This window comes from Caretta caretta, chromosome 1 (assembly GCF_965140235.1).
Source record: "Caretta caretta isolate rCarCar2 chromosome 1, rCarCar1.hap1, whole genome shotgun sequence".
Classification (NCBI taxonomy): domain Eukaryota; kingdom Metazoa; phylum Chordata; order Testudines; family Cheloniidae; genus Caretta; species Caretta caretta.
The window spans coordinates 114,359,391-114,385,978 of NC_134206.1; the positions used below are offsets into that span (position 1 = coordinate 114,359,391).

A 26,588-nucleotide genomic window follows, 5' to 3' on the forward strand; every position below is an offset into this window, starting at 1 on the left:
TTGATAATAAAATAAATTTATATTTGTTTTTAATAGATGGACAAAAACAGAGCCAAAACTAGACAATAGTTTCCTGAATTACCTGGGCACTATTAATACAGTACTGATGCAGTTAAAACATAGACATCTATAGTATGGTTCTTGTTTGATTTGTTAGGTATAGAGTTTTAATATAATATTTCTGACACAGACAAAAATATACATTTTATAACAATAGCCACAAATACTACCCTGTTAAATAGCAGATTTACAATAACTTACTGGCTAATTGCACATTGTACTTGTTCAAATGAGATTAACGGGTAGAAGGCAAAATAAATGACCGTTTTATTTCTGTGATATTTATATTTTAAATCCTAAATTATTGTATTATATGAAAATAAAAGGCTAAATCTGACTGTTGCCATACTTGTTTCTCTTAAAGTTTACATTCAGTTCAGGTTCACATAAGATTAGTTTATTTATAATACACATATTATCCTATGTGGACAGCTATAGACATAATAATAGTTCATAGATTACTTGCATTCATTTTTGACATCATGGCTATGTAATAAGCTTGATGTTATGAACAAATCTCATGCAGAAAGTTCTACAAACCTACCAAATAAGCATGTTTTCCACAGTAATTTTAAGAGTATGAAAATAAAGCATACAATCATGATAAGAATACTTGATCCACAATGGTAGGCCTAGAAATAATGACCTCAGTGTCTGAAAATGAACTTAATCCATAATTTTGCCTTATTGATTGTATAGAGGATTTAGCACTACTGTCTACAAAATGCAAAACTAGGAAAGAAACATCAGAAGACTTGTATCAAAACCAAGTTGGCCAATGAACCATTTAGCAGTCGTAGTTTGAAGAACCATATCCTATTGTCATTTTGCATGTGAAAGTCAATGGGTTTTTCTTTGCAAAAGTCAAGGTTAGGGTATGGCCCTTACTTTTATTCATATCTTTGTTCTCTAATGTTAGATAAACTGAACTAAGGCAAGAATTCTTGGGGCTTGTCTACACTTACAGTGCTGCAATGGTGCAGCTGCACTGGAGAACTTCTCCCATCAACACAGGTACTCCATCTCCCTGAGAGGCGGCAGCTACGTTGACAGGAGAGGCCCTGCTGTCAACATCGCATTGTCTACACCAGGGGTTAGGCTGGTATACTACGTTGCTCAGGGGTGTGGATGTAGTATACCTGCCTAAGTTTGTAGTGTAAACCAAGCCTTGTAGCCAGGCATTATGCTAGAGGTCTCTCTGGGGACCTTGGAATCTTCCCCCACTTGAAAGAGCTTCAGTACAGTCCCTCTGCAGTTTCTGTAACTCCCCTCTATGCAAGCATATAGGTTTGTTTTGTGGATTGGCAGAGTTGTGGAACCAATGCCCACACCCCAGACTCTCCTTCCCCCTCTGCCATAGGTGCTGGAACTAGGGGTGCTGCCGCACTTCCTGGCTTGAAGTGGATTCTATTATATACAGGGTTTACAGTTTGCTTCAATGGCTCTTAGCACCCCCACTACACAAAGTGTTCCAGAACCTCTGCCCTCTACTGCAATAGTGATGCTATGGAATAATGCTACTCAGAGCAACAGATGTGGAATCCCCCGTTTAGAACTGGTTGAGAAAACTTTGATAGCACTGCATTCTCTGATGGAAAATGGTTCTGTTGAAACTGAAACACATTTGTGTTGGTTTCAGTGAAATTTCACTTAGGAGATAAACCAGAAATAAAAAGTTTTGATGATGTTGAAACATCCTGTTTCAATATTTTTGGAATGAAACACTTCGATTTTTATTATGAAACACACTTCATTTTGAATTTTTTAAATTCTGTATTATAATATACAATTTAAAAAGTCAAAATTGAAATAATGATTGTGACTAAGCAAAATGTTTCAATCAACCCAAACTTTTTTTTTGTAACCTCCTTTAGCTGAGAATTTAGAAGTTGCTGGGTTTCATTCCAATTTGGAATAAAACCAGTTTGTGAAATGGAATCTCCATCCTCTGCTCAGCCCTGCCCTCAGTACAGCTTCACTGCAGGTTGTCCCCATGAACTAGCAGATCTTCAGTAGTTCTGCTATGTTCAGGCCTTCCAAGTCCATGGAAGATGTTAGTATTTAGCCTGAAGGATGAGATCCTGGCTTCCCCTATACAGAGCCAAAGTATCAAGGCTTTGCATGGTTCATTTACAAATCATTGCCAGATGGAGTCTTCATACTCACCCTGGAACTAGGGCACTGCATTATGGCTGCAAGTACAGGCATGGTTCACTGTGCCATCGAATGGGGGGCTTTGGACTAGCAGTTCTAAGCTGTGCATAGACCCACTGGCCAGACCCCAGCAACTTCTCCTTCCCTTTCTATATGGTCCAATGGAGGATGCCAATGTGCATGCAGCAGGTTTTGGAGCCCCCCTAAGTGGTCTGAATCTGCTCTTCCGCTCACTCAGACAGTAGAAACATGGCATTTCTACTATGTATTGGGCCATGTGTGCATTTGAAGGAGATCTAGTTTTAATCTACAGTCCTTAGAGCTTGACTTTTTTTTTTTTTTTTAAATCTAGTACTGCAGTTCATAAGGTGCACATTCAGAGCTGAGATGCAGTGTTATTTTTGAAATATGACTTTTGGAAAAACATTAACATTTCTAAAATGAATTTTATGTACATACATAATATACATATAGAATTAAAACTCCACAAAAGGAGCAAAAAAATTTAAGGATCAACCTTGTGAAAGTTACGTTAACACTGAATGCAAAAGTTGATGGCTTCTTCCTATAGCAGCAAAACGTATTCTTACATTTTCTGTTCTCTGCTATAATTCATAGTTTCATGAATGTTAATAAGAAACTGTCACCAGTAATCAAAACATAAGGAAATATGAATTTCAGTTTTACACTTTTCTGTCATCTGTTAATTTTACAAGGATCACTGGAGAATTACTGGAGTATAACTCTTCATTGTAGAGCAATTTAGTTATTAGGCCTCCCATTGGGAAGGACCAGTACCACTGAGAACAGACACAGACATCTAAGATATGGTCAAGTGGCTGCAATTTTATTTGTTCTTAGTTTTCAGTGCCAGGGGGCTGATCAGTAAGAGGCCAACGTCAGTCTGCTGCTGCCTTTTATGGGTGGTGATCCACCTGCTGACCAATCCTAGTGTTCCACAGAGGCATAGGGATTGACCAATAGCAGCCCTCCTAACAAAGGAGGACTCCCTTTGGCTGACAAGCATCTCTGTGCCAGCTGTTGGGTGTGTGGATTAGCTTGAAGGCTGACACTTATGGCTGCCCAAAAGTTTTCTGTCAAAACTGTTTTTCAATACAAAATTGGGTTTTCAACAAAGTGAATTTTTCCACATGTCCACTTTCCATAGAATATTTAGACTTTTCACAGCAAACCCCAAAATAAAATAGATTACATTTTTTTGTTTGAAAACATTTTGTTTTTGATGAAAAGCCAAAATTTTCTACAGAATCCGCACCCCATCTTCCATCCAGCCCTCTTGATTCCCCCTACTATTAATGGACTCTGCACTGTTACATTTCCACACCAGCAGACTGTTTATGTCCAATATTCATTTGTACACTGAGCAAAGAAATTGTTTCTTTTCTTACAACTGCAAAACTGTATTTACCTCTACAAAGCATAAATTCCCATTACTTCACCCAGAGCTTAATTTTCAACTCAATTTATTGCTTTAATTGTTTTTTATAAACAGGTTTTTTATCCTCTATTGGTGACAGCCACTCAGAGATAGAAAGGAAAGGCGTCTGTTGTAATATACTTTAAGTTTATCTTGCATATTGCATAAGATAACACCACTTTAAAATAGTGATATCTTTTTAAAAAGAAAAGGAGGACTTGTGGCACCTTAGAGACTAACAAATTTATTTAAGCATAAGCTGTAGCTCACGAAAGCTTATGCTCAACTAAATTGTTTAGTCTCTAAGGTGCCACAAGTACTCCTTTTCTTTTTGCGAATACAGACTAACACAGCTGCTACTCTGAAACCTGATATCTTTTTGAACCTTTTGTAAGTATAATACATTTAACCCTCCTATGAGGAACTTATTGTTAATCACACACTTAATTACTTTAGTAGAAATAATAAAATACTGGATGTATTTTTACAAAATTTGTTATAAAAAAAAGCAAGAAAGGTCGTTAATTATTACTTCTTGTTCAAGCTACCTGATAATTAGCAATGAATCACTTACAGTAGTGACCACATATTTTTCAATTAGTGCCAATATAATGCTGACTGCTCATTATTTTAGAGTGACCATATCATAATCTCACAGATGACTGAATACAAATGTCAAGTATCTTTATATACTGGCTGACCTAAATAATTTTCACTGTTTTTTGTTACTTATATTTTGTGTTGTATATATTTATTAAATTCTGTAGTATCAAGATCTGTTTGCATGGGGGGAGATGCGGAATTTATCCTTTGTTTGAGATTCTGTAACCCAACATAACAAGTTTGATAATAAAATACAACAGTTTATTCCCCAGGCTCCCACTCTCATAGAAGTGATTTAAAGAATTGTGCAGTGGCATTTTATTCTGGGTCCCTGTTTTTCTTCTGCTAAAATGCCTCTTACCATTCTTCATGGGATACCCTGTTGCACTGCATTTTATGTGAAAGCAGAATTTCATTTTGTGTTGGTCACTAAGTTATCTTCAGCACTGGATAGCTCTGGACTTGAATCAATGTCACTGAAGGCCTCCTTATTTGTGAAAGTTGAGTTCAGAGTCAGACTGTGCCGAGGCTTTACAGGTGCAAGCTCATTTAATATAATATTGTCACTTTTTACAAGAGTTGCTTTGTCCATGTTTTCTTGACTGTACCTCGCAACAACAGCATCAAGGAAGTCTAATTTTGGTGGCAAAGAACCACTTTCAAATAAATATTTTGCTAGGTAGGAGACTGCAATATTAGTGAAGAAGGAGGTGAGCATAGCAAGTGTTTTAAATGGGAAGCGTTGGATGTATATATGATTTTTATCTGCGTAGTAACCAGGATAGAAGATCAAGGGCTGAAGGTAAAGGTATGGTTCTCCTCCAGTAATTCTGAGAAGGAGGCCAAACAAATATCCTGCAATGGCACCGTAAGTGTTGGTTCCTTTGATAAATAACACACATAAGAGTTGTGGGAAGATAATGATGTAAACGAGATCAGAACTGAGATACCAGAGTCCATAAACTGACTTAGCTAGCAGTGCCATTGCTGTTGCTGATGCTCCAAAGACAAAAATAGTGATTCGCATGACCCAAATTATTTCCCTGTCTGAAGCCTAAGAAAAAAGAAAAAAGTGTTAGTTTTCCATAGCAATGCATGTATGACTTTTATTATGAATAGATCACACATAAAACTCTGAAAAATCAGAGGATTTTGCATGATTCATAATCAGATATTGTGAAAGATTTAGCAAGATATGTAGCATGTAAGAACAAAAAAATTCAAGGGGCGTGGCTGTCCCCTCCCGTCCCCCCCCCCCCCCCAATTTTTGCAGCTTTAGGGAAAAATAGTTTAATATAGCGCACAATCAAAAGAACAAGTAGACTGACAGAACTGAATTTTAAAAATAAGCACATCATGAAACAATTTGTTGATGTGAGAACATATCACTTCATTTACACCGACAGGCTTTTGAGCTACAGTTCATTCTACTCAATTTCAATTTGTCAAATGATTTCTAAACATTTTTGATGTTAATCGGTGATCTGAGAATGTCTCTAGTTAATGATTTAATAAAACTTGTGCTGACAATAATAATTAGGAATTGTTCAAGTATATTGTAACACCATGAATAGAGCTAGCTACAGTTTGAGCAGATGTTACTTTTTCACCTATGTAATTAATCATAATCACCAGGATTGCTTTGATTTTTCATTTTCTTCATTTAATATATTGTAATAAGAGAGATGTTACATTTTATCTAACTAGAGATAGAAACAAATGGAGAAAATTGTCAGTGTCACTTTGAAAGTCTCCCCAAGACTTTTTCATTAAAAAAATAAATTGAAATTTAATCTCACATTTTGTCGAAATGAAAGTTGATAAATGTTTCGAGCAAACATAGAACTCGCTGATAAGATTGAAGAGTCAGCTGATGACATTACAGCAGCAGATACTGCACCAAGGCCAAAGAAAGAAATATAGACAGGACAAAGATATTGAAGCACAATTGGTAAAATCATATCTGCTTCTTGCCTCTCTGTTGGGTCTGGTAAACCATACATAGTCTTGTTCCAATCTGTAATACAAATATATATACATATATATGTAATTGATTGTATAGGATACATATTGACTTCTTTGCCTTTGTGAATAATCAGTGATCCAGTGCATATTGTCATGTGCATTCATGCTCATTGAGCCTATGCAAACCTTGCCAATTTGAGTTCAGATGGTTGCAGCAAATCTAAACCAGCTGTTCTGCTTTGCAGGGGGTTTGTACCAGCTGAGGTTCTGTTGGTGGGGTGGGCTCATTTCAGCCTGAACACTCCAAATACACCTGGCTAAATTTGCTGATTTCACAATGAAACTAATGGGTTGTGCTAGCGTCTTCCCCACTAACCTCTGCACCCGAAAGGCCCCTTCCTTTTTGTTGCTATGGTCTGATCCAGTGGCCCTCAACCTTCCTGCCTTCTTGGAATCTTTTGGGTGGCCATGTAGCCTGCTGCCCTCATCTGACTCTCTGAAATCAGTGCACGGGACTATCCCCGAGGCCCAGTCTAGGAAAGGTCTTCTGCCCCCAACTCCTCCTAATCATTAGCAGCATCTTGGTGCTGCAGATCACTGTTCTGCATTGACCACTCCCTGGGGCAGCACTAAGTGTCTCGTGACCAAAACTAGAACTAAAGAAACTCTGTGTTTCTCTAGCTCCTGTGCAGGACAGCATGGTGTATTAAGACATCAGACTTCCCTAGAGAGCAGTGCAACAACAGGAGTAACAACATTTCCTGTGGTTCTGTTGCTGAATTGGAGTAGAAGGAAGGAATGCCCCAGGCTATATGTCAGCAATTGCTGAACACAGGGTGGCTTTACCGACATAGCCACTGCCCAGGTGTTTGGAGTATGAAATATCTTTTTGTTATGCTTGCACAATGCCTAACAAAATGGCCTGTGGTCCATGGCCCGTGGCTGGGGCTCCTTGGCAATATAAATGCAAATTATATTATTAATAATAATTAGCTAATATCAGGATGTAACTCAAACTAAAATATTGGATCAAGTTTGTGATCAAGTTTGTGTGAACTAGGAGAGGCAAAATAACAGCAGCAACAGGGAAAAAAATCCCAGCTGCAGTAGCACCAGGTTCTACCACTTGAACAATAGTAAAATCTTTGTAAGATGGTATTTGCATAAGGTCTAAGACACACACAATTAACTTGCTCTGATTCTATTCAATAGAAGGTAGTTTTAGACATTTACAATAGGTAGTTCATGAGTGGATTCAAAATATATTAAATATTTACATCATTAGACTGAGCTATGGGATACTTTGAGTCAAAAGAATGTTCTGTACAATTAAATTCAGGTCTATTCTTGTGTAAAGGAAATCAGGAGAAGTTTAATGGTATTATCTAGCTGGATTATATTGAACACACACTCTATAAGGGTTTTCACACACTGATAGTCATGGTTGTATTCACTCTGTTCAGTCATTTACCTGTTGATGCTCCTATTGCACCAATGAGTATTGCAGGAAGGGCCATCACAAGACAGCCAAAAGCAGCCAGAAAGGATAATACTTGAGCATATGTGGCAGATGAAGAAGAAAGAACTCGCTGAAAATATGCTTGCCATGGGATTCCTCCCAACATCTGCAAGTACAATAAACAACATTCTATCATTTCTGGTTTACTGAGGGTTTCTTTAATATATTTATATACACTGGAACAAGCAACAGCAATAATCCACTGTTGTTACTACCTCAATTATATATACTATCAAAAATTTCAACCAGGCACAGCCCGTAACAATTGAATATTTTCACTCTCTCAAGTAACACTGAAATCTTTTGATGTGTAATCACATCTCTCCTTTTCTGTGCAGGCCATTCCCTTGAACAATTACTTTGCACTTCACCAGTCATCCAAAGATCTCAATGAGCATCACAAATACTAATTAAGCCTTACAACAAAGATTAGGAAATATTATCAACTAATTTCATAGATGGAGAATTGACATACAGAGCACCCTCTTGAACCAACTAAATCTACCTTAGGCACCAGTGGGATTTGAAATGAAGATTTCTTTGTACTTGAGACATGTTTTAGACCTACAAACCATGCAACTATGTACTTTCAACTCAATCCTCAAATAATTCTTCTAAGCCATGCAGCCAAAGTAATATCAATGGGAAGTCTAAGACAGCAGTGACACAGAACTTTCAAACCATCATAATGGTAGAGAAACAATATTTTTTCTTTTAAAAATGGTGCATCTCTTCTTCTATCTTGTTGAATAACAGGAATCATGTTTAAGTAAATTTAAAAAGACACACAAAAATCTACATTACAAGTACATGACTCAGGTTGCAATGTCAAGTCTGTCTAGAGAGCAGGGTTTGAGTAGTGTCCAAAATATAAGGAATGGGGCCACACATTGAACAAAGAGAAAACAAAATATTAAACGGCTGCTCATTGACCGAGCACCATTCATCCTGTGCACGGTGTGTGGCAGGGGTCCTGTGAAAAAAGTAATATGTGATCATATAGTTAATAAGAAAAGGAGTACTTGTGGCACCTTAGAGACTAACCAATTTATTTGAGCATAAGCTTTCGTGAGCTATGAATATGCTCAAATAAATTGGTTAGTATCTAAGGTGCCACAAGTACTCCTTTTCTTTTTGCGAATACAGACTAACACGGCTGCTACTCTGAAACCTGTCATATAGTTAATGACTGTTATTATAATGCATACACACAAAGGGCATTCACAGGCAACCTAAATTCTGACATTTCTTCATTTTTGAAAGTTTGGCTTTACAGTCTTAATAGTGGTTTTTTAATACAGTTTTTTTTTGTGTGTTTATGCACATAACTTCCTAAGTTTTTATAAAATGCATTCCATCATATGGCATCATATTGACACCCTCGTGAGCCATCTACAGGGTTGGAACCTTCTGAACCACCAAACAGACCTCTTCCCCTTGAGCTAACAGAGTAATAGAGACCAGTAATATGTTCTATTCCTCTACAGCAGTGGTTCCCAAACTTGTTCTGCCGCTTGTGCAGGGAAAGCCCCTGCCGGGCCCGGCTGGTTTGTTTACCTGCCGTGTCCACAGGTTCGGCTGATTGCAGCTCCCAGCGGCCGAGGTTCGCTGCTCCAGGCCAAAGGAAGCTGCTGGAAGCGGCGGCCAGTACGTCCCTCAGCCCGCACCACTTCCAGCAGCTCCCATTGGCCTGGAGCAGTGAACCACAGCCACTGGGAGCCGTGATCAGCCGAACCTGTGGATGTAGCAGGTAAACAAACCAGCCCGGACTGGCAGGGGCTTTCCCTGCATAAGCAGCAGAACAAGGTTGGGAACCACTGCTCTACACCTTCCCCAAGTTGGCCAAATTTGCCTGATTTTCAGAGGGATAGCAAAAGTTACAACCCTGGCACCCAGGGCATCAAATTCCAAGTTCCTGCTCTAAAGCATGGGGGCACTTGAATTCTCAAAGGAAAGGGTGACAGAATCTTTTAACATAGGCAAAAAACACATATATTTTCTAGCTCCATTCTCAGAAACAGCTGAACCATTTTGGCTGAAATTTTATAAATAAATTAATTAATTCAGCCTGAGGCATTCACCTGGAATAGAAAGTTATATGTCCAAAGTTATAAGCAACTGAAAAGAAGGATGTTATAATGCAAAGTGCTGGGCAACCTTAAGAATACATGGAGTTACCAGCCGTTCCTATACTAAATGGATTTTGAAAACATTAAACTCAGTTTCACTCTGGCATGCATCTGTCTGTCCATCCATCCATCCAAGGTTTTCTAACTCACCTACAACTGTGGCATCTTTAATCAGCTGTATATAGTATTTATTGCCTCCTACAATATAGTCCTCTGGCAAGAATACCATCTGTTAAATCATATCCCTATTCTATTCCTTAACTTTAACTGGGTCAACTCTTTTAGCTAAACAATATTTAACTGCTTTGCTGATGGCCCTCCAGTTCAGCTGCTGTGCTGCCATATTCTACTGAAATTTCATTGAAATCAATTGACTATCAGGATATATCTGGTATATTCATCAGCAGTGAAGAAGTTAAAAATCTCCATGCACAGTTTACTGGCAACTTTTAATTAGCCACTTTACATTTACACATGTCACATGGCAATACACTATGAATGATTAAATGCTTTTTTTCTCTCATACAAGCCATGACTTACCAGTAAAAAGAAATTGTCAAGCCATGAGTAGACATCAAGTGATTCAATGGATCCAAGCCAAGACTCTTTCTGCCCAGCTGTGAATCCAATGTTTTTAACTGCAGGATGTGACATTGCAAAAGGAACACTGATCCACTATAACCAAAGAGTGACATTTTATTGAGCGTAACAATCTGTGCAAAAATTATGAAATTATTGTATGAAACATTTTACTCAGTATTTTTCTTCTTACTGTGTGCTTTAGCTCAAATGTCAAGTTTAATCACAAGAGAACCAAATTCTCTGTTGGTGTAAATTCACTGATGCAGAGGTGGATTAGGGGTTTGTGGGGCCTGGGACAGAGCAAGTGGGGACCCTCCCCATCCCTTCTGTCTGCAGCCTCCCCCCACTCCCTTCCCCCCCTGCTCTGCCCGCCTGGTGGTCCTGCCAAGGAAATGGGGTTAGGGTGCAGAGGCTCACCCTGTTTTGCCCACTCAGCACTCCTGTGCAGGGGTACCCATTTTTCCAGGGGCTCCCCAATTGGCTCCTTGGCATGGGCCTCGTTGGCCCAGTGGCTAATCCGCCACTGCACTGAAGTCCACAGAGTTATGCCAGTGGAAAGTTTGGCACAAAATGTAGGTACACATAAAAAGCAAATATATAGAGATAAGAGGGAATTATGCTATAAATCAATGTTTCCCAAACTTTTGAAAGCGGAGTCCCCTTCAGGAAAATGAAACCATCTACATGTCCCTGTATTGGAGCAGTCACTTGAAATCCGGCCAGAGGGGCTGGTGTTTGCCCCAGGGATGTGCCTTGTTCATCCCCACGAAATTCTGCTCAAATTTGGTCAAGTTCTAAGCTTTAGAAAAATCACAATTTGCATATGCTCAGTAACCTTTAGATTGTAGGAGCTAAAATCTGTGAAGATTTTATCCACACTGGGCATGCTCCAGCCCAGAGCTGAACAGGACTTCCCCTTCAATTGATGCTCTGGGTGCTGCGAGTTGTGCTGAGTCCAGGTCTGGGCACCTGAACTGAGAACAGGGAGTCTGTCTCTCTTGTACTCTCATTGGCCTCCACTGGGACGAGGCATCTTAAAAGGGGAAGCTGCCTGATCTGACAGCAGAGGGAACAAGAGCTGGACCTACTAGGGGGTGGACACTGGGATGAAGGCCATCAGGACGGGAGAGGGAAACGGGGAGGGGGAGGTGGGGTTGTGGGGAGACTGTGATTGGCTGAGCAAGGAAACTGGGACTGAGAGACAGGAACAGAAACAGGGAGAGCCGAATGAAGCAGGATTAGTGTGCGGGTAAAATAGTATGTGATCAGGTCATTAAAGACTGTGCTGCAATACAAACACGTAAGGGGGCCAAATTAAAGTTGCACGGGCATCTTTAATGCTGGCATTTCCTAAGAATTGAAAGTTTGACGTTGCCATTTTAATAATGTTTGTTTAGCGTAGCTGTTGTATGTACCATACACGCATACAGTGATTAAAGGCAGATTCTTTGCTGTGTACAGTTTATGTTGAACTGAACAGAAGGGGAGGGGTTTCTCGGTAAATTCAGTAATGGATCCATTATTCTATGCCCTAATCCCAAACACTGGCATAGTTTAGGACAGTCTAGGGACTGCTCTGAACTGTGCCTGAAGGCTATGTTTCCTTAGGGACCAAATGCCAGCTGGGGATTTCTGGAGCAGTTCGCCCTCTGGCTGCTCACCCTCTTGCACTTCTTCACCCTCTGTGCCACAGGCCGCTGGGAGGGAGGTGAAGGGGCTGGTTCCAAAAGGTATGTGTCAGCTAGGACTCCCCCATACCAGGTATGTCCCCAGCTGAGGAGTTACAAGAGGTTTGGCATTGCCTGAGTGGTTCAAAGGCATGGAATCAGCCAGAGAATAGAATCCTGTGTCCCTCCTTCAAACTCTTACATGTCAACAGTGTATGGGCTCACTGGCACAAATGCAGCTCTGTGCTCACAGAGGTCCCTCTGGAATCAAACTGGAGCAGTTCTGCTGTGCAGGCTGGATTTGGAGGCTTTGCATGAGGAAGAGGGGGCACGACTGGTTGGTTATGGGACAGGTGTATAGATCCACTGCTGTGAGAATCTTCCAGTCCTCCTTTGAGCAGAAGCTCTTTGGGTCAGTGGAAGGCTACTTCATACTGCCACTAGGCTGAAGTAATGTCTCTGTAGAACCACACTGCTCGGCAGCATGGTGAGGGGAAGGATTTCTTCTCCCCACTCCCAGTGACCATACTCAGTTCCCAAGCCGCAATTTAGGCTGGGCTCTGGGCCTCTGGATCAGGCCTATTTTCCAGAGCAAGACCACTATGCTTAGAAAAAACAACAACGAGGTATAAATGAGAAAACTCACCAGCCCCAGGAAGATGCAGAAGAGCTGAACCACATCAGTATAGGCCACTGAGTATAGTCCACCCACCAGAGTGTACATAATTGCAATCAGGGCAGAAACAATCACTGAAATATTGACATCAATATCAATGATCACACTTATGGTGGCACCTGCAGGGGAAAACAACAGACTTTAGCTCTTCTGCTCTCTTCAGTCTCCTTTCAGAAGCCAGTTTCAAGATCTGTCACACTCTGCAAAATAAAACTGTGCTTTGCTTTCTTTGGCCTGTTTTTCACTTTTAAGATCCAGTCGATAGTAAGGAGAAGGTGTGGAGCTGCATTCTGCCTCATCCCAGGAAGACAAAAAGCCTCCTGGAGCTCCTGAGCATGCTGGGAATATGTGCTTGCAGCTACACCCCTTTCCAGGCGACAGCTCTATAGGCCAGTGCCGGGTTACAGGGCAGGTATATGGCCCTGTCTCCTCCACATCTCATTTGCAACACCATATGCCCTTGAAGGAGTAGGGGTAGAGTAGTCCCAGACCCTGTGCTCTGTTAATTGTAGAAACTGCAATTCTGCCTCTTTCTGACTCAGGCTTGGCAGAGGGAAGGAAGGCAGGCTCCGCCGTACACCCTCTCCTCACATTGTGTACCCTCACAAGGGCCAGGAGACAATGGCTTTGATTTCTCACTCTGTCCAAGCTGTGCTGGCTTCCCTAATTCACAGCTGCCCAACCTTGGCACCAGTTGGGGCTTCACAGGGATGGACCTTACTCACATCACTGGATGATGGGTATAGTGGAGCTGTGCTTCTCCATGAGCCACCCTCCCTGCCCTCTCCTGCCTACACCCCTCCCCTTAGGGTGGAGGGTAGACGAATGGCTGGGATATGGGGGGGCAGAGGAGACACTTCCACTGGATTTACACCAGAGGCTTATTTCCCTGCCCAGGTGGAATTTTCCATCCACCTTCTTCAATTGCTTTAACGCCACTTTGAACTACTGGCCTGGGGGCAAAGTGGCCAGCCCCCAGTGTTTCCAGATGTTGTGTGTATGGACATTATGCTAGAAATTAATGGCTTTTGTAGTATTGATTAAATACACCTTATTTCTACAGCACAAAACTTTAACATACATTCAAATGCTGAATCTCAATAAAGCAATTAGTATATTTTCCTTAGATGAAAAAAAAAAACCCAGTGTCACATGAGTGCATCTTTTATCATTCATTGTAAAAATCCTTCCTCCACTAATTGCAGAATGTTTAATTTAAACCATCGCAATGACTTGTAGGTGTGGCATCTCTCCTGTATGTAATCACTAAGGTCCGTGTGAACCCATAGTTGGGAAAGACCTAGCAGTACAGCTCCTGCAGAAGCTGCGTTGTCTTAGGGCTTCAGGGAGCTACTGGGAGGCATGCTGTTGCTTCACAGATGCCTTCAGAGAGCCTCCAAGATTCATGGGTTCAGGGATGGAGCCACATACCTTTCTTAGACTCCTGCAAACCTGTCCCTTTCTCCCAAGCGAAGAACTATGAGGAAATTCAGAGTCAAAACTTATTCCCCATAGTGGATATAACCTTCATAGGGGAGAATGGTCCAGTAAATTTGGGAGCACAAAATGGATGACTTTGTTCAAATAGTAGCTAAAATGGAGAAACCTCCCAATTTTATAGTCTTTAATTACCACTTGTTAATATAACATGCTAGAAAGGCAGTCACAATACTTACTTTCTTGCTTTGAAATACAGCAGAAAGCCTTCTCAAAAATCAATTGATCTTCATTCAAAAAGAAAGAACATTTTAAATTCTCAGGAAGTTCTTTGAGTCATTCACTTCCCATCACCTCAGCAGGCAGTTTGCTCTCAGGTTCTTAAGGGTCTTGTGATGAAATTATGGAGAATAAGTTCCCCAGTGCTTTGCAGTTAATCAGAGCACAGTTGGAAAGAAGCTTTAAATTTTATTTTTTGTTTAAAAAAAGATTGCTCTGTAAAGCAGTATTATACATGTGCACTCTGTGTGTTACTTGGTTTGAGTCACTGCCACGAATGGTGATTTAACTCAAGAGTTTTCTCCATTTTTGAAGGGATAACAAAATTCAGATCTCTAATAGGGACGGGAGAATGGAGGTGTGATTTTCTATATACAAATATTAGTCTTCCTTTCTGACCCATGTTTCCATTAGTTCTCTGAATCATTTTTGAAACCTAAGAATGTTCTTTATGTTTCCAAATACAGATGCATTCTGAGTTTAACAAGATTTAGGTTCCTTGATCAGTCACAGCATTGCTTCTGTTCTATGATCCATTGAAATTGTTTTACATCTAGGTCTCCTACAATGGTTGAATGCTAGGGATCATACCATTTATATACACTATCAAAAATGTTGCGTGACTATCCTCTTTCTATTACTCCTGGTTGCTGTGATCTTGAGGCTGTCAACAAAAATTGTGTGACTGAAAATAACAAAATGCTTTAAAGTATACAGAGATAATCAAGGTTCTGATAATTGGGTATTTCTAGGCCAAGACAACTGTCCCTTTAAAAAATGTTTGGCCAGGGTAGTTAGCATTTTAAAGCAGTTTCTGGGTTCAGGGGTTGCTTTTGAACTGGTGCTTCTGTTATGCATTTATGATTTTTAAAAACTCCCTCTGGACAGTGAACTAATGTTTTTACTGCTGATCCCTTACCTAACGCAGAGAAGATGGCTGCGGCCCAAAACATCTCTCCCATTAGAGCGGGTATAAACAGGAGCCCTCCCATTCTTTTTCCATAAAGCTGTTGAAATGGGTCTAACATTGTCACATAGCCTTTGGAACGCATGGGTTTTGCAAAAAATAGACCACCTAAAAATTAAACAATAGAAAACGCTAACTTTAGTGGAGAAATGCATTTACAGTCAGTAAAACACTGCTGGTTTTCACAGGTGTAATCGTGTCTGTTGGACTGTTTTTAAAATAAATTTAAAATGTAATTGTAATTAAAATATCCTCTCAACATGAAAGGAAGGTTTATTTTTCCATGTAAAGAAAACAGTGGTTCAAAGAGCAGGATAAAAATGAATGAAAATCATTTAACACCCCCTACCCTATGCACATACACAACACTAACAAACATGGTTTGGTTATGAAAAACAAAATATGGATTTGTAAGGCTCGGTGCTTTAGTGCATTCAGCCTGCTGTGAGGGGTGCTCAGTTCATTTTCATTTACTGTAAAGACGCTTAGCTTGGGATCAACATATTGGAACAGGACTGCAAATTTTTTTTTTGCTCTAATTTTATTTGGTGATGTACCCACAAGCCAGACACGAATGTCCAGCATGAGAAAGGAAGGAATTTACCAAGCATTATGTCTAAGAGAAGAACAGGGTTAGATGACTGGAAAGCATATCTGGGGAAGCAAGGAGCCACCTGGTAGGGGAAGGATGTATAGGTAGAGATGAGGAAAAGAGGCAGAAAAGCATCAGCAGGAGACATAGGAACAGAATAGATGGGAGGGAAAATGAAATGAAATTAAGAGCCAAACTAGACAGTGGGAAAGGACACTTAGCACATTACCAACAGATAAAAATAAATACATACATTCCTGATAGTACTTTTCCATTCAGACAATTGCTGTAGTTGATACAGGGAGCTCATGTTAAATAATAAGATGATGACAAATCAGTCAGGAGTTAGTCTATGCTATTGTGCAAGGGAAGGAAAGTGGTTCACAAGACAATAGCTTTATTAAGTGGTGCTCCGCCCTATGAAGAAGGCTGAGAGCACCCTGTTCTACAATGAATTTTACTTTCTGTATTTTTTTTGAATGAAATAAAAAGGAATTGTGATGTCAGACCAACTCCCTTTTGTGCAAATAAAATATACTATATCCATTTAAAACAACCGTAAGACTATATTTATGAAGGCAGAAGTACTGTACTTAAAAAACAAACAAACAACTACACTGTCAATACCTTACATACCAGCAGCCATTCAGTGTTAGCCTCCTAATTTTGGTATATCACTTTGGCTTTCATTCTGCATTTGAGGGGAAGGAAGGTCCCCTGTTTAGGGCACTAGCACAGGCGTTAGGAACCCTCAGTCAATCCCTTGCTCTGCCACAGGTTTCCTGTATGACCTTGGGCACATCACTTAGTCTCTCTGCCTCAGCCCTCTGCCTGTAAAATGTTGATAATAGCACTTTGCTGCTTCAAAGGGGTATTGTGAGGATAAACGCATTCAAGATTGTGAGGTTCTCAGATATTAGGGTGATGAGGGCCATATATAGTACCTTTCATAGGCAGATTTGAAAGACACAAAATCTACTCAAAATAAAAGCTTTATATTACTGTAGCAGTCCTCTAAAGCATTCAGAAGGGTTAACTTCTGGGTGTCAAAGGAAGTCTTGGTGATTTAAGATTTCAAATTATTTCCAGTAATTAGTAATGCATTAGTTTCCTTTCTAAGGGACTGACTGAAAGCCCATTAAAGTCACTGGAAAGACCACCATTAACGTTAATGCCTTTAGTATCAGGTCCTAATTGTGGGGTTCCAATAACAATTTTAACATCTGTATATTTTAAGAAATGGAGAGACTAATTTATTTTTGCTTACCTAAAACCAGACTAAGGGAATAGCCAATGGGTGCCTGAGCCCAAGCCAGCCCGTAGCCTGGGACATACACAGCTTCTGCTGTCCCATTGATATAGCCTCCTCCAACCCAGGTGGCTGAAAAAGAAGAGAAGGAAGAACTGAAAACATAAACTCTATTTTGATAGTCAACATTTATCATAACTTCTAATATAGAACTATAAGCTGAACTCAACACAGAACATTCTTAACATTTAAATTTAACAAGAGTTTAACCAATGAGGGTCCTTAAAATGTGTCTCAAGTTTCACTCTCCAGCTAAGTTAAAAAATCTATAGATTTAGCCAATTTTTAGTTCTACAAATGCCATTTAAAAAAATTAGAGCTACGGTGGGCGTGTCCTACCGAAATTTTTAGACTTTGCCTAATCTGTATTTAAGCTTGCTAAAGACATATTCCTGAATGGAGCTGTGCTATATGTAGAGGTCCTGCTTTCATTCACATGAAGAACTGCAACATTTGTGATATCCCCAACTGCTGGAAGCTAATGCATTCATTCTGTCTCTGATGGCAAATTGCCAGACCTTGGAGGCTGAGGATCAAGACTAAGTCTCAAATGCAGATCTCACACACTGAAGTGTATTGTAATTAGATCTGGGTAAATAATTCATGGCAAATAATTGCAGTGAATATGATTTCTTTTCCTGTTTGCAGATTGTCTGCAAATAGATCTTGATTTTCTCTAATGTATTTATACAGATACTTGCTGAATAATATTTATGAATTAATATTTGTGTCTGTAGTTTGTTCATGGGCAGTTCATTTACAAATATTAGATTTTTGAAATGCAAAACCCGAGTGGTTTTGATTGGACACAGAGGTCACAAGATTTTGTTCTTATTCCCTGATTCGATGAGAAGGAATGTAACTCTTAGAATCATACTTCCAGAGTAAAAACTTGTGATTCGAAATTCACTTTCTATGAGTATTCTGCAATATGCTGTCAGCAGTCACTGTTTCTACAAACATTCGTGCCAATAAACAAGTGGGGGGTGACCACAGATGAAACAAATTTATTTAAAAATTTAAATAAACTTTTATGGCAGATTGTTTACAGTATTCTCCCCACACTTTCTGTAATAATATCACTCAACCACTGAGAAGGTACAAAATGTGGGTTTGTTTTTTAATTTTGAAGCTAAATCTTGTACTTTTCCAGAGGCTAAGGAACAAAGCTAACAGTGGGGTTCTGACTACAAATCGAAATAAGGAATATCTTCTACTCTGCATTCTGAATCATAGCCCTGGTCCAGTGTGCAGCTGCAAATGTTTGTAGGAGATGTATCTGGGACAGCAGTGGAAGATCTGCTCCTGGTAAGAGTGGCCAAATCCTTCTGCCTGTGATCCTGCTGTTGTCAGTGGACATCTTGGTAGCTTGCCAAGATTTATTGGACAATACACAGACACTGGCAATGATAATACTGCATACCCAGATATCAAGAGATAGAAGGAGCACACTCACCCCATTACTGATCCCTGGCACCAGGACCCAATATTACAGAATCACTGACATACTGCTTATACTATAGGCTTTTGTATCCACTGACAGGGATGGGTGGAAAAGCTGGAGAAAACATGGTCCAGTCTAGTTTGGTTCTCCAGTGTCCTGACATGCCTGTGATACGTATTGCTAGCTGTATGTTAAAGAGTATAGGGATTGAAGTGCCTAGATACTACGATTGTAATGTCTACATTGAAAATGCTTAGGTGGATGGATGGATGTTTTATCTTCTTCACTTGGGAAGGTGGACATAGAATCTGTAGAGTAGTGCCCAGTACTCAAAGTCCAAGGCTGGAATAACTTATTGCCTGAGTCAGATCAATTGCACAAAGCATTGGTTGCATATGAGATGGGGAGTAACAGGTCAGGACCCCGGACTTTCTCATTCCAGTCCACCCACTTTTCTTCCTATGCTGCTTAGGCATTTTATACCTGCTATAAATCATATCGGAGTATGGATATCAGGGTTCTGAATGCACAGAAGGGATTATTTTGTCCAACACAGCCCTTTTCACTCAGAAATACTGACCAGCTTCCTTAGTACCGGACCAAACTCTTATTTTTTTTATTTTATCATATACTATATGAATAAGACAAAAATTCTGAGGTGCTGTTGCTAATGTATTAGCATATTTCTAATGGGATAATCTCTCATTTTAGGAAAGAATTGCTGGGCTTCACTTCATGGTCATTTCGGTTTCCTTCCCTCACAAAACTGCTCATGCAGTAATACTCATGTACATACATGGTTGCATATATAAGATAACCGATCATTGTATTGTTCTTTCTGATAGTTAGAATGTTCTGACAATGGCCCAGAGCATCTCCTGGCCTGGTTAGACCCAAGGATCTCTTAATAAACCCTTTCCTGAACCATTCCGTGGGGGTGGTGTTAGCTCTCACCACCTCCCCGCATGAACAGGGAGTTCTGCCCTCAGAATCTGATCTCTGAGATCAGTGCAGACCGCAGGAAATCTATTTCATACCCACTTAGGATATTGCCTCTTTCATTGCCATAGCTATGATCAAGGGAGGTGCTGGGGCAGGAGCAAGATCAGTCTGTAAGAGAGAGAGGCTGCTGATAGGACATTCTCCATGGAAGCACCATGACTTTCCACTCTTATCACAAATAGCCCAAATTGGTTAATCTTCATTGGACGTTGCAGAGCTCATCTATTTTCCCAGGCTTTCAGGAGAAAGGGCTGGTATTTGAGGATAGGGTGGAATATTGTTCAGTATGAATTTTTTGGTTGGTCAGTTTCTGGATTTGGGGGTGAGGAGTGGATTCTAATTACATTTTAATTTGCAAGACTGTCTTTTAAACATCCGTTGAAAGAACCTAGAACATTGGGAAGGTGCTCTTTTGGGAATGCATACGTCATAATAAATACGTAAATAAGAGCCGTAATGGCTGGGATGACATAAGGATAAAGTTTCATTCTTAGATGTATATTTTCTGATACTTAGCTTTGCTAAGCCTCACTTTTAAAATTATTTTAATATAGTTATTGTGTGAGCTCCCTTTTTTAAACAAGCCAGCCACAGGGAATAAAAAAACTAGTAATCTGCAGAGTCAGTCACATATGGGAGACTATTTTAATCTTTTATCTGCCTACACTTCAGATGAAATACAGACAACACTAACTTTCCATTTTAAACGTACACTATGAGAAATGTTATAGACTATAATGTTATAGATTATGATGTGGAGTCAAATTCTGCTTTTAGTTCAGCTGAGAAACACAGAAATTCATATTATATGATCCTTCCACTTCAACATGTATCACAATATTGGATTTTTCTAGTAGTTACGAAGATAGAAAACCAGCTAGCATATCTTTATAAAACAATCTGCTAACTGATCACTCAAATTGTTATCAAGCTAATGAGATTTTGTAAAACAAAGTTACTAATCACACAAGCATCATATTGATAATTTTTCATTGTGTAAGAAAATGTAGTGCTCTCTCTGACTAAAATGAAGAACAGTGTCCAAGAATCGTTATTATTGTGGCTCCATTTGGAGCATTATTGTTAGGCTGTGGCAGCATTTTGATTAAACAACTTCCAGTGTTTTCCCCAGGGTTTAATCACAAACATAAACGTTTATGGTGGGCTGAAATTTGCCACAGTTCTCATCTCTGAGGTAATTTTTTTTTTACTAAATAAAAGGCTAATAATTTGTTCATATTCAAATTTATACATGTAAAATGATATATGAATTAAAGGCATAATTTGTTCTTCAATACACCTTAAACAATGTCAGGTTTAAAATTAAATTTTGTGATTTGTCCATAATTCAGTCTTCTAACTCTTTGTATTTTGAGAACAGCAGATATGTTCAGCTTTGAACCCTTGTGTGTTAAAACATATTATTTACTTTTTAATACAGCTGTTTCTTAAGAAACATAAACATCCATTTAGCTTTTCCCCATTGACATTATTCATCGGGTGTATACATTTTATAAACTGTCTAAATGCTTATTTACAAAATAAACTTTAATGAATCTAAGGGCCTGATCCTACTCCCATTGAACTCAATCCAAAAATTCCAATAGACTCCAGGACTGGGCCATAAATTTGATATTGAAAGCTGTGTACTCAGTTCTGCCACCCTCGTGTTGAGTAACACCTTACCCTTTGATTTCAGTGGTACTACTTGTGGAGTAAGGCACTGCTCAGCAGGAGTCAAGGTAGCAGAATTGGGCCCTATTCTAATAAATACAATTTTAAAAAGGAAGTTTTAAAATTTTAAAGTTTTTTTTTGTTCCCACATGCTTGTACTATGGGTGTGCTGTGATGCTCAATAAGCAATTTTTCATTTACATTCTCATTTACGTGACATTTCTCATTTTTGAATTAGCATTTAAACAATTAAGGGAATTAATGGTATATATTTATGTTAGAATACTATTCCTGTAACTCAGGATTTTCAAAACTCAACCTAAAATACTTCCCTTTAACTCATTCTCCCTGGATATCACAAGATACTATCCAAAAATCAAAATCCCCTATTGTTCAGAGACATCAAAATACCAAGGCGTAACATGGCAGTTTCGTGGGTATTATGGTTGATTATCATCATCTTACATTTAAAAATTGCCTTTCATTCCTGCTTTCCAAACTGTGTGGCCCAATCATCCCTACTCAAACAAGACTTAGGCCCTGATTCTGCATAAATGTATGAATACATGTACGTTTGAGCACTGTGCGAAGTGCCATTGAACTTAGCATGGGACTAACTTTATGCACGGTTGGTAGTCCCACATTAACTTCAGTTGGGCTACTCACAGCATGTAAAATTAAGCATGTGCATCAGTTTTTGGATGATCGAGCCTTACACCTTAAAGTACATGGGATTTTTACCTGAGCAAAGACATCAGGACTGGACCCTGTGTGAATACAGGAAACATCACCAACACAGATGATCAGAGGATGACAATTCTGTTTTGCGGCAACTTTTGAGGTTTCAAAAAAATTTGCTTTTGTTCTTCCTTTGTTTTGGGAGAAAAACCTTAGGAATGTTTTCAAGATAATGGCATTGTGTCAGGAGGATGTGTGTGTCCTGGTGGTTAGGACTCGGATGTGATAGACCTAGGGTCAAGTCCCTGCTCTGCCTGATTCAGAGCAGAGTTTTTCATCCCAAATCAGGCAGAGCAGGGATTTGTACCTGGGTCTCCCACAGCCGAGGCCTAACCCTAACCACAAGCCTCCCCACACCCTCCTTTCATGAAAATGTTTGAGAGGTTTTGTTTTCATTCCAAGGTGGAAGTAAAACAAATTTTGAAACTTCAGAAATTGCCACAAAATGGAATCATCATCTTCCAGTCACTTCTACTGGTGATGTGCCTCATTTTGGCGAATAAGTTCTAACCAGAATTCGTCACCAGTGATCACTGAGCTCCCTTTGAATGGAGAAGTGGCAGTTCAGCAGGCAACAGGAACACACTACACTACACAACAGTGGAGGGAGGGAAGTAGAGTTTTAGCCTTGATTCAGAATCTATTGGATTTAAACAACATCCTGAACAATTTTCCTGCCCTACCACCAAATCTGCAGTCCTTAAGTGAGCAAAATTCCTATTGCAGTCAGTGGGAATTCTGCTTGATTAAGGACCACAGAATTTTGCTCTTAGTTTTTATGAGTCTCTTCCTTAACTCTGAAGCTGGAAAGACAGCACAAGAAAGAAATTTCAATAGAATCTGATCAATCTAAATTGGAGGTGTAAGGGCCTAAATTGGAGGTGTTGGAATTGCATTAAGAATATCACAAATGTGAACGATTCTAAAACAAAATGACATATGTTTAAATAAAAAGATGACCTCAGTTCAGTTTGTATACAATGTAATTTTGTACAAATTAGATAGACTATCTGAAAACACTTGCAATTTAGGGCCAGATTGTGATGCTTTTACTCATACTACTGAAGAGTTACTCACACAAGTAGCCCCATTGTCTTCCCTTAGTCCAGTGGCTCTCTCAGACACTCCAGTGCACCCCTTTGAGTCGCAGAGGTTGCGCTGGTATGATTGAAAGTAGAACTCAAATCTTCTCCTAATCTTTGTCCGCTAATATGAATACGCACAGTACAATATTAAATCATTTTGCCAAACTATGGCAAAATAAGGCAAAATAATCCCCTGTGTAATTCTACTGAAATCAGTGGAGTTAAATTTGGCCCGGTGCAGCAAAAATGGTCTTTGCTGCAGCATATTTTTCCATTTCTTTCTGAATTTAAAGTTTTTTTCTCTCCTAAAACACATCACTAACCCACAGGTTTGGGATGCTATAATAAAAGTAAACTGTATATTCACTCCACTGAAAAATTCTGATGACTCAGTCTTCTAACGAAAATCATTACTGCCCCAAATGTCTCTATTTTACTGATTAATATGGCACCAGTGTAAAATAAATAGAGTTAATTCTTCCTTTAGAATATAATAATGACTATTTAAATGACTGGCATATTTACTTATTCATTAAAAAAATACAGTATCAAACAATCAAAAAAAATCATCCATCTTAAATCATGACTGTGCACTGAAATTAAGATTTCTTTTCTCCACTTTGCATTATTCAAAACACAATATTGCCTATATCTTTTATTCACATGAAAGAAAGAATGAGATGCTATGTTTCAGGTATAAAAAAGAGGGTTTATCATACCGGTCATCGTAAATCCACCAACTAGCAAGCCTATATCTCTTCCACCGACTATGATAGCTTCTCTGCGATCTCCATCGCTGGCACTATTTTTGGTTTTCCAGGCAGCCCATATTCCAACAAACAGGATTGCCAGATAGAATACAATTATAGCTACCAGCCCCTCCACATGGAAAGGCATGTCGAAATCACGACTGTTCCCTGGATTGCTATTTCATTAAGACCTCTGGAGAGAATGCAATAATACATTATACACTATACATTTGATAAAAGCAAACCAAATAAATCAGACATGGCATGAGACCAATTAGAACCAGAATATAAAGAAAACTCAGCGGTTCATCAAAGAGAATATATGGATTATTTTATTAAATGGTTATTTCAGATGTAACCAGCAGTAATATGAGTTGTGTTTAAAACAATCCAGGTTACACCAATATTTCACAAACTTCTGACAAACCCTTGAAACTAAAAGCAAATGGTTACTTAAATTTTTTAAATTTGTTTCAGGAACAGAAAACTAGCATTACCTGAGTTAAACAAAACAATCTTGCTAAAAACTAGGGCCCTGCAAGAAATCACTTCTAATTCTAATTGTTTAATATCCTCCTTGATATAGTAGAACTCTCTACTCAAGAAATACTTTCGCTTACAGCCTCCAGAATAGAAGATATTAATAATATGAGCTGTTCATTTTTACAAAGGGTCTTTAATGAGTTTAAATCCATGCTACAAAATTATATTAAGGAATATCAAAAGCTGTGGACAAATAATAACCACACTAGAAAACTTAAGTCTTGGAATCTATCCCCATTTCCTCCCCACATTAACTCCCCATTCATCTCCTGTACTTATACATCTGTATTTTCCTGCTCTTGCACATCTGTATTTGCTTTTGATAAGAAAAATTCCCTGCACACCACAAAAATCTCTTCAATTTTGTCATTCATTTTATAAATAAAAAACTCCGTACATTTAAAAAAGTCAGAACAGTGCAACATGCCAAATAGAAGACAAGTGTAACTGAAATAATCTGAGATAAACAAACTCTGGAGGATTAATACTATTAAGAAATATACATATTCAGTACACCTTTGCCATCCTTTCTCACAGTTTCTTTGAACTCACTCTCAGTTACACAAAGAAATGAACCCTGTATTTTTATGTACTAGTTATTGACACAAAATATACAATCTTTAACGTATACTGTGGATCTCTACATAAAAAAAGTATTTAAGTTTGCATACAAGTCTATAAATTAAGTTTAACTCCCCTTCTCCCCCCCAGGAATTGCCAATACTACTGTCACCTAGATAGCATGTAGCAAATTCTTCCAATCTTCCACGTATCACCATCCAATACCTTTGGCATTCAAGCAAAGCAGGTAGCTTGTGGTTTCTGAGTTTGCACAGGCAAACCCTGAGCTTGCCTACTAGCTACAGTAGCAAGTTAGAGTTATTACTCCCATTCAGCAAAAATAGGATCCAGACACACACAGTTCCCTGCATCTTCAGCATCACTCAGCCAAAGCTTTCCCCCTCCAAAGCTTTTCCCTCCCCAGTGTCAATAATTCCAATCCCTGCCCCCATTCACCTCTTTTGTGGTAGGGTCTCCTCTTTCCCCTTCTTTCTGTGCTCTCTGTCTCCCTGTCTCTTGAAGTGGAGTCAAGCAGTCAGATCCCAGCGCCTTTTGTCCAGAGGTAGATTGTGAGAAGCTTTCTCCTTTTTTAAAGGGACAGTTACATTGCAAAGAGCTCCAGCCCTACAGGAGCATCACATCTACTAGAGCAAATGCACATAGTGTCCTGCACAACACGGCACACTACTGACGCAAGGGCAGTCACACGCCATGCCAGCTAAGAGGCTCACTGTGTTCCCCTCTTCTGTGTGGGGAGTGCATCTGTCAGAGCTGGGGGGGGAGATATCAGAGTGCAAGGGGGGACTGAGGAAAGAGATGACTCAAAGGAGAATGTCTGTAGGAGCCATCCATTGGGAACGGAGGGAGGGAATGATGAGAGGGGAGAAGAGGGAGGAAGAAAAAAATAAAAGAAAGGGTCAGAGAGGAGTAGGGAAGGAGTAAGAGAAGGAACTAAAAAGATTGGGGATGAGAAAAGGTGAGTGGAAATGACAGGAGGAAGGGAACAAGAGAAAGAAGGGGCTGATTAAACTATCCATGCACTGGGCAAAGGGAACGAGGGGGAGTAGGTATTAGGTGGGAAGGCTGGGTAGGGATGAATGAGAGACAAAGGGAAAGAGAGAGAGGGAGAAGGTTTGATTTAGATAGTATTAGCGAGTGCACAAGTGGTACAATAAAAATGGAAAAAAGTTCAAAATCCAAAATATAAAGTAGGGAGATAAAAGAGAGATGTATACATTAAAAAAAATCAAAAGGGCTTAAGAAGGCATCACACATTTTAGTCATTCAGTAGCCCCAGGATCAGCAGTGTGGAGTCTGGAAAGTCCTCCTGATAGAACAGGACAAAATGATCAGCCATTCAGTAGGTGTTCAGCATCCTCAGCTACACCGCAACTGCACTGATGGCTGTTCCTGAA

At 39.4% G+C, this 26,588-nt stretch overlaps 1 protein-coding gene across 2 annotated transcripts; it reads right to left on the reverse strand.

Annotated features, from left to right (window-relative positions):
• SLC5A7 (solute carrier family 5 member 7) lies at positions 1 to 26,588 on the reverse strand. Of its 2 annotated transcripts, none has more exons than XM_048856584.2 (9): positions 25,630 to 26,588; positions 24,040 to 24,262; positions 17,336 to 17,449; positions 15,429 to 15,584; positions 12,764 to 12,912; positions 10,409 to 10,543; positions 7,692 to 7,845; positions 6,055 to 6,272; positions 1 to 5,309 (listed from the first exon to the last, which is right to left on the reverse strand). In XM_048856584.2, the coding sequence occupies exons 2-9, from the start codon at positions 24,215 to 24,217 to the stop codon at positions 4,668 to 4,670; spliced, it is 1,746 nt and encodes a 581-aa protein (XP_048712541.1). In that variant the 5' UTR covers positions 24,218 to 24,262; positions 25,630 to 26,588; the 3' UTR covers positions 1 to 4,667. The 2 variants fall into 2 exon arrangements, with proteins under 2 accessions (XP_048712541.1, XP_074986283.1); XM_075130182.1 differs by lacking the exon at positions 25,630 to 26,588 and adding an exon at positions 25,346 to 25,515.